General features: G+C 41.7%; 2 protein-coding genes across 2 annotated transcripts; both read left to right on the top strand.

Annotated features, from left to right (window-relative positions):
- Window positions 1–22: 22 nt before the first annotated feature.
- Window positions 23–6,943, top strand: creb3l3l (cAMP responsive element binding protein 3-like 3 like). Its single transcript, XM_039802878.1, has 10 exons — window positions 23–156; window positions 2,246–2,386; window positions 2,542–2,935; window positions 3,176–3,297; window positions 3,484–3,576; window positions 4,017–4,123; window positions 4,618–4,686; window positions 4,800–4,884; window positions 5,002–5,095; window positions 5,251–6,943. The coding sequence occupies exons 2-10, from the start codon at window positions 2,246–2,248 to the stop codon at window positions 5,640–5,642; spliced, it is 1,497 nt and encodes a 498-aa protein (XP_039658812.1). The 5' UTR covers window positions 23–156; the 3' UTR covers window positions 5,643–6,943.
- A 2,798-nt stretch (window positions 6,944–9,741) lies between these two features.
- Window positions 9,742–11,590, top strand: gadd45ga (growth arrest and DNA-damage-inducible, gamma a). The gene is made up of 4 exons (XM_039804577.1): window positions 9,742–10,063; window positions 10,175–10,276; window positions 10,391–10,601; window positions 10,781–11,590. Exons 1-4 carry the CDS (start codon window positions 9,840–9,842, stop codon window positions 10,892–10,894), a joined length of 651 nt encoding a protein of 216 aa, XP_039660511.1. The 5' UTR covers window positions 9,742–9,839; the 3' UTR covers window positions 10,895–11,590.
- The last annotated feature ends 361 nt before the right edge of the window (window positions 11,591–11,951 follow it).

An 11,951-nucleotide genomic window follows, 5' to 3' on the forward strand; every position in this document is an offset into this window, starting at 1 on the left:
ATATCCGCTTTGACGTGATGACGCAATTTTTGCCTTGTTGGAAGGGAGTTTCAGGAGATAGCGCTGTGACTGTAGACTAGCGAAGAAACGCGGAAGAAACCAAAAGACGTCTGGACGCACTCACTCGAATGGTATTTTGTCTCTTGTCATCAAACGGTAAGAAAATAAAAGTCGACATTAATCGTGTTTAATGTTTTTTTTCAGCGTGTTTAATGTAACGAGGTAGCTACAACGCCCTCTTGGTTAAGATCGTTACAAGGATTATTAAGCTAGCTAACACTAACGTTAGCTGGCACTTCGATGTTAGCAGACATTTCCTTGCAATGCAGTTTGTTTTTTTCTGCTCGTTAAAATCAAAAGCTCATGAATCATATCGCTCGTATATGTTCTGCTACCGTACGTTAAGTGAGTAATTTCGTTTGTTATTGTGTTGCAATTAGCTACTGCAAGACAATGCTTCTATTTGGCAAGACAAAGACACCCTGCATCCAGACAGCATTCATGGGTTTTCTTTTTCTCTTCTTTTTTTTCTTTTTTTTACCTCGGCAGGCAATGCAGCATAGTCATTTCCTGGAAGTAACTAAAGGCTATACATCCTATTTGTTTTGACACTTTATATTGTATCTCGTGACAAAGGCATGTGGGGGCGGGGCTCAATATAAGATGAGGTCATGATGGGAGCGTGGCAATGATGCAATATGAAGCTGTCAATATAGCACTTTAGTATACGTGTTATTGACTCATTGACGTGAAAGCATAATGCATCATACTTTAGATATCACCCTAACTATTTTGGCTGCTGAGTTAATTTAAACTCCTCACACTCAAAACAGTATCCACATGCACCTGACGTTACAGCCTCCGCATGTAAATCAGCAGTCAGACACTTTTAAGTAGGATGGAAGCTTAGTGGACCATCACTCCATTTACCATACCTTTCTTTTATCCTGTGACACCATTAGGCTGTCACTGTTATACTATCAACAATTCTATAGATATATACTTTTTGGGGCATGACTTTTTATCAGTGGGGAACCGTCAGGGCCTAAGATATTCTAAAAAATAATATTTAAAAAGTCATCAGTTGTAATATTATTTTGTCAATTCATAATTTGACAATCAACCTTAGACCGGAAAAATAAACCCCTCAGAACTGCCTGTTCAGTGTGTGAATATGAAGGGTTAAATGAAGCGACCTATCAGCATTTAGGCACAGGTGAGGTGTGTGGAAGGATCTCTGATAAGCAATCATGATACTCAAGAATTTAGAGGCAGTCAACGTTCATTTCAGTCAGCTAGAACTGTCAAATGAATGAGTTCAGAAAAATGCATCACTTAACTGTAATGCTGCAACTAACAATTATTTTCATTATCGACCAGTCAAATTTTCTTATTTTCATCGCAACTTCCCAGAGCCTAAAAGGACATCTTTAAATTGCTTGTTTTGTCTGATCAAAAGTTAAAAAATCCAAAGATATAAGCATCTTCTAACAGGTATTTGTCCTAGATAAATGTCTTTAAAAGAAAAAAAATATTTTTAAAATTGATAAATCAACAAATAATTTCAGCACTACTTAAAGGGGCGCTATGCAGTTTCGCTTTTTACTCGCAGGTTTCTCTATAGAGCTCCCACTACAGCTTCGGAATAGATATTTGGCAGCACTGTAAAAACATTGCTCGGTCAGTCTGCCGTTTCCTCTTCCTCTGTTTCTCCGACAGTGCTTTCCTAGCTTTCTGCTTCTTTTTAGCCAGCTCAGCCATGACAATAGTGTGAAAAACTCCATCGCTACCTTGTTCTTGCTAGCCGGTTCCTGGATGGGGGCCTGTATGTGTGCAGTGCCTAAAGCAATTTGTTACATTGTGAGACCTGATATCACGTGATACTTCATCGCTGGCCAAAAGTTGCAAGGGTGGATTTTCCGCTTGCGGGCGCTAGGGGAAGCGAGACGACCACCATTCAACCCAAAAAAAGTCATATAACCATTCCAATGACTCCAAAGTGGTTCAGTTAAGGTAAATTAAGCTAAAATAAAACTGCATAGTTCCCCTTTAATGTTATGCAACCTTTGAGTATAATAAATTACTTTTAAGCTAGGCCTATCTCACAAATTTGCAAAACCCTACATCCCAGACAATGTCTAGTCTGACATTATACTTGTATTGTCTTACTAATATAGAGGTCGTTGTTAACAAATAATTCATTTAATTCAAATGCTGTGGTCTATATGCTGCTGTGTTGCTACAGATGTCAGCCACTGAGGACCTTCCAGACATGGACGGAACAGACCTGTTAGGGCTGCTGTTCCAAAATGGAGAGGATGGATCTACTGAGCCGCTCTTTCCTGATGGGAATGAGCTCATTGAATCCTGGCTGTCTGAGCAAGATGTAAGACTTCATTCACAGAAAAGAAGTGAAAACTTAGGATGAAGTATATCATATTTACCCATTTGTTTCTCTTTCGTTTTGGATGACTCAAAAATGCTACCACTGTGTATTTCTATGTGCAGTAGTCTTGGTGCTAACAGTTTTTCTTCTCCCAGATGCTGACAGGAATGGACACTGAAGACTTTCTGTCCAGCTTGTTAGAGGGAGAGTACAACATGGGTGCTATCTGTCCCTCTCATTCTCCCTTGGGCAGTGACAGCGGCATTTCTGACGACAGCAGCACTGGGGCTGGAAGCAGCAACCTTCTGGGATGCCCGAGTCCTCAGGGCAGTGATAGTGATGTTGTTCCTAGTCCCAGCTACACCGAGCCCAGCCCGATGCACTCCGACCCTGCCCTGGCCCCTGGAGAGCTGCAGACAGAGAGCCTGGAGGTCCTAACAGTCCAGACGGATCACAGCTACTCTCTGCTGCAGAGCGGAGGCAGGAACATGGATGTCCTGCAGAGTGTGAGGGCAGAGAAACCAGATACAGATGTCTTCATTGATCTGGGTATGTGTAGTCCAAGAACTCTCTGATTCTGAAGTCATTTATAAGTTCTACAGGCTTAGATATATTAATATTTTGTAACTTATCCACTTAACCCCTTGATAAATACCTACAAAACACATGGGTTTAGTTCAATTTCTGAGGGATGCTGCATACATAATCAACACATGGGGGCACTTAACTTGCCTGGGAGATCAGTATGGCAGATTAAGTTTATTTTAAATAAAACTTCTCTCGTGTCAGACGACTTGGTGAGTGAGGCAATAGAGGAGGACATAGAGGAGGACATCACAGACGAGCTGCCCTGCACTTTGGCCATAGAGGTCTCAACACAAGATTCAGCTCAAGCCAACAGTACAAACCAGGTCAGTTTTTCCTAATTTGTTTTGGTCAAACCGAAGAGTTTGTTGGAAGAAGACTGAAAGTTTCAGTTTGGTATGCTTCACTTGTTTGTGACATGATTGGCAAGCTGATTCTTTGCATGTTGCATGCTGCAACTGTGGTACCATCTTGTATATGTGATAAAAAATGTTGGTCTTTTCACCATTTAGTTCCAGTTTAAAGAGATTGTGCTCACTGAGGAGGAGAAGCGGCTTTTGGGGAAAGAGGGAGCAACTATTCCCACACACATGCCTCTTACAAAGGTAATACATGCCGACAGTTTTTTTTCCTTCTTTTTTTACTTGAGTTAATTGGCAGCATTGTAAACTGGCCTGGATAAGAACATCTGCCCAATGTTGTAAATGTTTGTATAATAATGACCATACTCAGACAAAATGCTAATACATCAGAATTATTGTTCATTTTTGTAGCAATGGTTATACAATAAAACCGAACATGTTCTGTGTTTCTATTGGCCATATGTAAATGTTTTTGTCTTTATAGCTCGGTATTATAGCTTTTTAGATTTTTACTTTTTGAATTTATATATATATATATATATATATATATATATATATATATATATATATATATACACACACACACACACACACACACACACACACACACACACACACACACACACACACACACACTGTATGTGTTTCAACATTGTGCTGAAATTCTCATCTCTGTGTAACAGGCAGAGGAGAGGACCTTGAAGAAGGTCAGGAGGAAGATCCGCAACAAGCAGTCTGCTCAGGAGAGCCGCAAGAAGAAGAAGGTCTATGTTGATGGACTGGAAAACAGGTGAGATGAAGAGGTGAAAATGACAACAAGTGAGAAATGAATTCTCTCTATTCAATTATTAAACATAGATACAGACATGTTTACATCTGTTCTTAGGATAAGAACTTGGAACTAGGTCATGTTCTGCATTTCTGCCTTAGAAGATGACTAAAACAATTTGATTATCAAAATAGTTTCCAATTCTTTTTTCTTTTCTTTTTTTTTTGTCGATCAGCAAATTGATGAATCAACAAATTTTTGCGGCCCTACAGTCAAGAGATTTTTTGTCTTTAAACACAGTTATTAATATATGAGGTGTTGTAGCTATTCTGTCAAGCTCAAGAACACAGGCTGCAGGGAGAACTTAAAGAAGAACTGAGCAACAATTCTGTCTGCCTAGTTCCCCGTGGCTAGTTATGCTAGCAGTGATTTATTATACGTCTTTCTTTATATGGTTGGTCCAGTACTCTATGTACGTTTGGATAAATATACTAATTACTCAATGTCTACCACAGGGTTGCCATCTGTACTGCACACAACCTGGAACTACAGAAGAAAGTCCAAATGCTTCAGAAACAGAACATGTAAGAACTCTGAGATATTGCTTTTGTATGAGCACGTAATAACACGTGTCTAGAAAGTGTTTTTGAATCTGTTGATGGCTGTTAAAGTAAATGTGTCATCTTGGTTCTAACAGCTCCTTGATAGAGCAACTGAGGAAGCTACAGGCCATGGTGAAGATGTCGACAATGAAGGCCAGCACAACCAGCACTTGTGTCATGGTAAATTTGTTGACTTGTTTTTCTCTCCTGATTATTGTTCCCGTATGTGTCAAGTTCTTTGTCATGCTGCAGTATTTTTTTATTTTTTTTCACTCTCTCCTTGGCTTTGCCCTCCAGGTCTTCCTACTCTCTTTCTGTCTCATCATCTTCCCGTCAGTCAATCCATTTGGCGGAAACAGACAACAGAAGGAACTCTACACACCCTCCTCCAGTGAGTTACCTCACAATTAGTCATTTTCCAAGCTTTATTGCCATGTCTTTTTGGTACCCATAATTTGTTGAATTCTTCGTCAAGATAGAATGTCTATTCAGTGTGCAGACTGTATATTGCAATTTTATCTATCCATCCATCCATCATTATTGCAGTCATCTCCCGGACCTTGCGCTCACTGCCAGAAAGCACAGATGCCATATCCTACATTGAGCCTGAAGATGAGGAGCTCCTCTTAGTGCCCCAAGCAGATGTAGAAAACGTTAAAGCCATGTTCGCAGGCGGTCAGAAGAATCACACCCCCGACTACCAGAGGGTGGAGCAGCCTGACTCTGAAACAGGAGTCAACAGCAACTCGTCGGCAGACTTCCCCAGCCCCTCTCAGGCTGCAGAGATGAAGGCCGGGCCGGCTGGCGGAGTAGGGGCCTTACAGGAAGGATCCATTGATGTCGCAGTGGCGTACGAGGTCACAGCGTCCAGCGATAAATGGATAGACCGGAACCCCCCGTCTGTCATACTGCAGCAGCACCGCTCAGATGAGATGTAGTGGGGAGAGGTTGATCAATATAACCAGCAGAGGGAGCCATATTCCTAATGTTTTAGGTACCATAGGGAAGCTTAAACTTACAAAAGGATGAAGGGAACATACCAGTAATGATCAAGATATATTTTCCCCCTCCAACAGCTGATGTACTACTGTTACTTTATTTGCACTTTGTTCTGATTTCCTTATTCCAGTTGGCAAAAAGAACTGGAGAGAGATTTCCATATTTCAGAGTAAACGACCTAAAGAATAGAACATTGCAGCGATATAGCGACTACATGCTTGCGTTGCTGGAGGCCACATGCAACTTAAGTAGCACTGAGGGCTCTAATTGCATTGCACAAAACGGTGCTGATGACCAAAACCTGTTGGCACCACTACAGGAATCTTAATAAAGAACTGGCAGAAGATTACTTTAAGAAAAGTATTAATTGATGGCATTGTTATTTATCACCAAATTCTAGGGGGAGCTTTGCTTGACGCTAGTCCGTCTGATCACCTCTAGCAGATCTAAATGTTAACCTATGGTGCTCATGAATCACTCTCCCATAGTAAATTATTGTGAAAATAAGTAGTCCCAACAGTTTGCGCTGCAAACTAGCCGGCAGCATCCATCGCGTAGTAGAATATAGGCTGCTTGATTATCATAAAGCTTGATCAAAGTGGTTGTTGGACCACCGTAATGCTTAAGCCATTGCAGGACATTTGGCCATTTAGAAGACTTGTAAAGTTTGTTAGAATTTCCCTTGTAACAAGGGTATCCATGCTCCTTTTAATTTCGGAATGCTTTGTTTTTATGTTGTACAGTAAAGCAAGAAATAATGTCTGCAAAATATAGAGCACTGAACCCTTGAAGTTGTCATTGTTAGCCAAACCCAATCCACCCCTACGATCTCCTCTTTTCACCTTCATGGGACTGTTTTTACCTTTCTAAACATGTCTGAAATACCTTAGCACCTGTGTGCACAGAATAAGGGATTTAAAATGTTTGCTCAGTAAACCTTGGTGCAGTATACTCAGAAATGTAATGACCTGTTTTGTCAGTGAGGCATTTTTGTCATTTTTTGGAGGGGTATTTTTATGTTACTCTAAGTAATACATGGAATCTAAATGGTATTGGAAATGTTTTGTTATAATCGACAGTCAATGAGATTTTAAATGTTGATCATGTTGAACAAATGCACTGACATTTGACATAGTTCAATAATTAAATGTAAATACACTTAAATGATTGTAGCTCTTCTGTACATTTCAACTCTTTATGTAAAACATGTCTGGACATCTATGATAATAAACTTTTTTTTTATATATCAAAATGACACTGAATTTTTCTTGATCAGTTTTATTGACGAAGGCATAGAAGAATATCTGTCTACGATGAATTGTACAACTTGTTCAACTTGAGGAGGCTGTCAACCATACGTGACATGAAATCAAATATTACAAAGGAGAAACGGTCGGCTTAGTCTCGCTTTGCCAGACCTTCCTCAACACTACGCTGTAGTGTTTAACATTTTGTTTTTAGGATTTACCTAAGAAGTTATCTCTACACACCTATGTAAGTGTGTTTAAAATGTTCATCTCAGTTTCCATAATATTTCTTTATCTACTTTAACAGACCTACAGTGCAATTTTAGTGACATTTTCACAGACAAATTACTGCTCCGGTGCTACCAGTACAACCACAGTCTGGAACCGTTTGCCACAGCTTTTGACCATTCTAGTTTTTGGGAGTTAGTTGCCTTGCTCAAGGTTTAATTTATCTTCCATTTGGATTTTCACAGCCAGCCTGGGATTTTCCCCATTCTCTTAGCCCTTACTGCATTCAAAACTGTAAAAGTCAAAAAATTCCAACAGGATTTATGAAAAATCGTTTATCGGACTTCCATATCACAGAGTGCATTGGATTTCTTTTTATATGTACTACAATTTCACTGTGTATTGGCTTTGTTTTTTAAATAACATGTACCTGTATGGATAATAAAGGGGCCTTTTGAAGGCAGGCATTTTAAATTAATGTAGACTGTAAATTCAAACTGTTCATTCAAAGATTTGCACTCTTTTCTATTTTTGTACATATCCCTGTTCCATGCTCCATGGCTGGTAAACAATATTTGTCTGACTTTAGAAGTAACCTCAGCTGTCGGGGAATGACGGCATATAGGGGACTGGTTTGTGACTCACAAGTGTGAGGTTGGAATCATGAGTCACCATGAGCTTCTTCAACACATTGAGACCTGTGGTTGAGACTAGTTGTGTAGTGAGGGGAAAGGTCACTGTTTGAATGACCAGCAGGTGGCGGTGTCAGTCCAGATGTCTGACACTGAGCGCTTGGCTCTATGCAGGGCGAGTTGTTCAGCAGCCATACCCCATCGGTGGTGTCGATTCGGCGCTTTGGACCTTTAGGTTAAAGGTATCTTTATATATCAGTCAAAGACGTGTCAGAGTGGTTTATTATTTGACTTTTCAATTAACAAGAAACTTGCAAAGAAAGCAACCTTCAACAGAGTGAAATATTCCTGTAACTATTCTCCCGTAGCTGGGTCACACACCGCCTTCGGTGGTCGAAAGATGCCGTGGGCAGTGATAGTCTCAGTGTCCGCCAGAGATGCTCACAAGTCTCTGAGGTGTAGCCTAGGCTAGGCTACTTTGTAGTAGGCCTACTTATAACCCTGTTTTGTTGCATCAATGTCTCCGAATTACTCATTAGTCTCAATTAGTGCTTATAGGCTTCTATAGTAGCCTAGGTAAACATCATTTTCAAGTTAATACAAGACCAGCCACCCGGTGTGTAAACATGCACAGCCTTCGGCATCTGTCTCAAAAGATATGACGTTGAATGTAAACATATGCAGGCAGGCACTGATAAGATAAACTGGTCACGACTGGCCGTGGCACGCGCTTTTCGGGAGTGGCCCACGCGCATCTGTCGGGCATCTGCCGCAGGGCACTGAATGAATGGAGTGGGGTAATAACTCTCACACACACACACACACACACACACACACACACACACACACACACACACACACACACACACACACACACACACACACACACACACACACACACACACACACACACACACACACACACACACACACACACATCCCCCAGCCTCATGAAAGGGCCGGGAGCAGGTGGAGGACGTGAGTATTGTTGTGACACAAAAGTCGCCTTTTCTCTCCGAAACGACACGCGTCAAGTCAGACTGGCAATTAAAAGCTTCATTTTCAATGGGGGAACAAAAAGTGGCGTGTGCCGTCTCAAGCTGTTTTGGTCACTCCTCTAAACACATGTCGCCATCAAGACATCTCGCCCTATTTGGGTCAGGACAGATTTGCCGGGACACCGGTCTCGCTCGCGAGACAGTTCTGTAACTCCCGTACAGACTGTAAACACATGCGTTGAGTAACCAGCTCACCTTTAACAAGCTGTTTATTGAGAGCAAGGCAAGACTAGACATCAGGGAAAGTTTGGATGGGCTATATATAACACAGCAGTGATTCCCCACGCTGGGGAAGTCCAGTCCTTAAAAGATTTTTCCAGAGTTTATCATGGGATAGATTCATTTCACCACCGATTCCACTGCTGTTTTTTTTCTTTCTTCTTTCCTTTGACTAATTTGATATTCGATTTAATTATCACCTGTAGGACGATGGTCTGACAAGGGAAAACATCACATGGTGCCACATCACATGGTGCCAATCATATAACCACCACCACTAGTGATGATCAACGCGGTGAATAAACGACCTCCACCTGTGATCATCATAATGCAAACAATAATAACAAAAATAATAATAATAATAATAGGGATGCTAAAAAATATTTTATTTTTAGTTTATTCTTCAAAAGCAAATGTTTAATACCACATGATTTATATGTATGCATTATAAATGTAAGTCATATATGCCACACTGTTATTTACTGTGTGATATTCAGGTGGTCAATTGAAGCCACGGTGTGTTGTATTGTGTTAGTAGCCTACTATCTGCAGAGATAGACACCGTAAACAGGACTTTACTTTAAGTTTGAGTTAATATGGTGATGTTGGATGTTGACAAGGCTAGAGGGAATCGGTGGTGGGTGGGGGGCATTTCAAGAAAGATTGTAATCTTGCCCCACGTGGGGTTGTCAACATGCTCAGCGTAACTGCCCGGGGACTTTTGCTTTCCTCATCACGACTGCTCTGAGCCAATGGTAGGAGGCATGAGCGGAAAAGACCGCCCATGCCGAGAAACTACGCTGATCTGCTATAAATCCACCCACAGACTGTTCCGAGCTCAGAATAACGCAAGAGACTACATAGAGAACTACACAGCCTTTTCTGTTCACTGCAAAAATCTCGATCGCGCTTGGATTATAACTATGACTCTGGAAGAGATCCGCGGACAAGAGAACACAATGGAAAACGCAGATAGGTAAATATTTTACCCATGGATATAACATTATTCTATTATATTTAATGTTTTAATACCTGTTTACCTAAATGTGCGCAGTGTTCTGATGATGTGTATTTTCTTTTTGTCAAGGGTGCAAAGTGCAGGCGCAGCCCTGGAAGAGCTGCTGGTCGCTGCTAAGAAGCAGGATTACCTGACAGTTGGAGTTTATGAATCTGCTAAAGTCATGAATGTGTGAGTATTGCAATTCGTGAAACGTGTAACTGCAGTTGTCTTTTACAATTGTCTTTGTTTTAAGCGTACGCATGAAAGAATGTTTTGTGACGTCGACTCTTGTCCTTTCCACAGTGACCCAGACAGCGTGGCATTCTGCGTCCTCGCCACCGATGAGGAGTACGAATGTGACATTGCTCTCCAGATCCACTTCACCCTCATCCAGGCGTTCTGCTTCGATAACGACATCAACGTGGTGCGCGTCAATGACATCGAGCGCCTGGCCGACCTCGTGAGCGCAGACGAGACCGGCGAGCCCAAGGACGCGCACTGCATTCTTGTCACGGTACGTTCCCGGGAGCACCCACTCATCAGTCAGGAGCTGGTAGCCAGTGAATCATGCATGCATCACTCCTACGTCTGAATGCTCTGCACATGCTGCCAAGTTACTGCATGTCTACACAGCCTATATGTCTGTTTCAGGTGTTCTGATTCTAATTATCTTATTATTATTTTTTATTTCAGAGCCCCAGTGCAAACCCATGGAAAGACCCGGCTCTGGACAAGTTGAGCCTGTTCTGTGAGGAGAGCCGCAGTGTGTACGACTGGGTGCCCACCATCACGCTCCCAGAGCGCTGAAGTGACATCCCACTAACAATGCTTCACATGATGATGATGAAGATGATGAAAAGAAAGTCAAGGAGCTGAGCCTCAGTTGGGGTTGTGAAGCCTTTCTGCCTCACTTTCTGGATTAAGGGGCTGTGGCTGTAACCCCCTGCAAGAGCACAACCTACCAGTGCATTCTGGGTCAGCACGTTGGTTCTGGATTACCCTGAGGAAGGGTTCAAGTTCAGAAGTCAAGTGCAGACTGGGTCAGGTGAATGTGGAATGGACAGAAAGCCTGATGGACACAGAAGGATTTGGAATGTACTGCAAAGTGCATGAATAGACGAGAAGTGGCGTCCCTGCTGCTGCCCTAGTTAAAAGGCAATGGGGAACTGAGCGGAGCAGGTCACAGAGACCTTGCAAGAAATGGACTTGTGAAAGTGCAGAGGCTGGACTGAATCTCATCAGAGGGTAACAAGGAAGATGCTGGTTCAGAAGAAGGTGTCTGAAATGTCTAAATGGACTTAACTTTTCTTTTTACAGTGCAGCTATCAGGAAGTTCTTGGAATAAGCAGAGACTTTGCTTGTAAATCCTGATTTGAGCTGTGTCTGAACCTGTGACACTTTCTCATGGACTATTATTATTACTTTGAAATATGCAGACAAATATGCAATATTGTTTGAATTGTACACATTTTTAATGTTTTGTGAATAAACATTTGAAATCAATGTCATGGTCTCTTGTCAGAAATGTTATTTATTCTTTGCATTAAGCTTTAGCAGACCATTGGCACTCACCAAACCTTAGGTTAGCGAAGATGCAGCAGGGTGTGGGAAGTTACAGCATGCTTGCACATATAGGCCTATAGACATATAAGGAAGTGCTGCATGATATCAATTACCCAGTAAAAGAGAAAAAAGTAAAATGGGGGTGGCTGACAGAAAGTCAGGTGGTTGTGTGAGAGAGATTAAATGGAGAGATAGAGTAGAGAAGTTTCAACATAGTGATGTTTCGTGACGTGCAATTTCCAGGCACTGACCTTCTACTGCTCATAGACTAGCTGCGTTTTGCGACAGCTTGCACAATCGC

This window comes from Perca fluviatilis, chromosome 6 (assembly GCF_010015445.1).
Source record: "Perca fluviatilis chromosome 6, GENO_Pfluv_1.0, whole genome shotgun sequence".
NCBI classification, from domain to species: domain Eukaryota; kingdom Metazoa; phylum Chordata; class Actinopteri; order Perciformes; family Percidae; genus Perca; species Perca fluviatilis.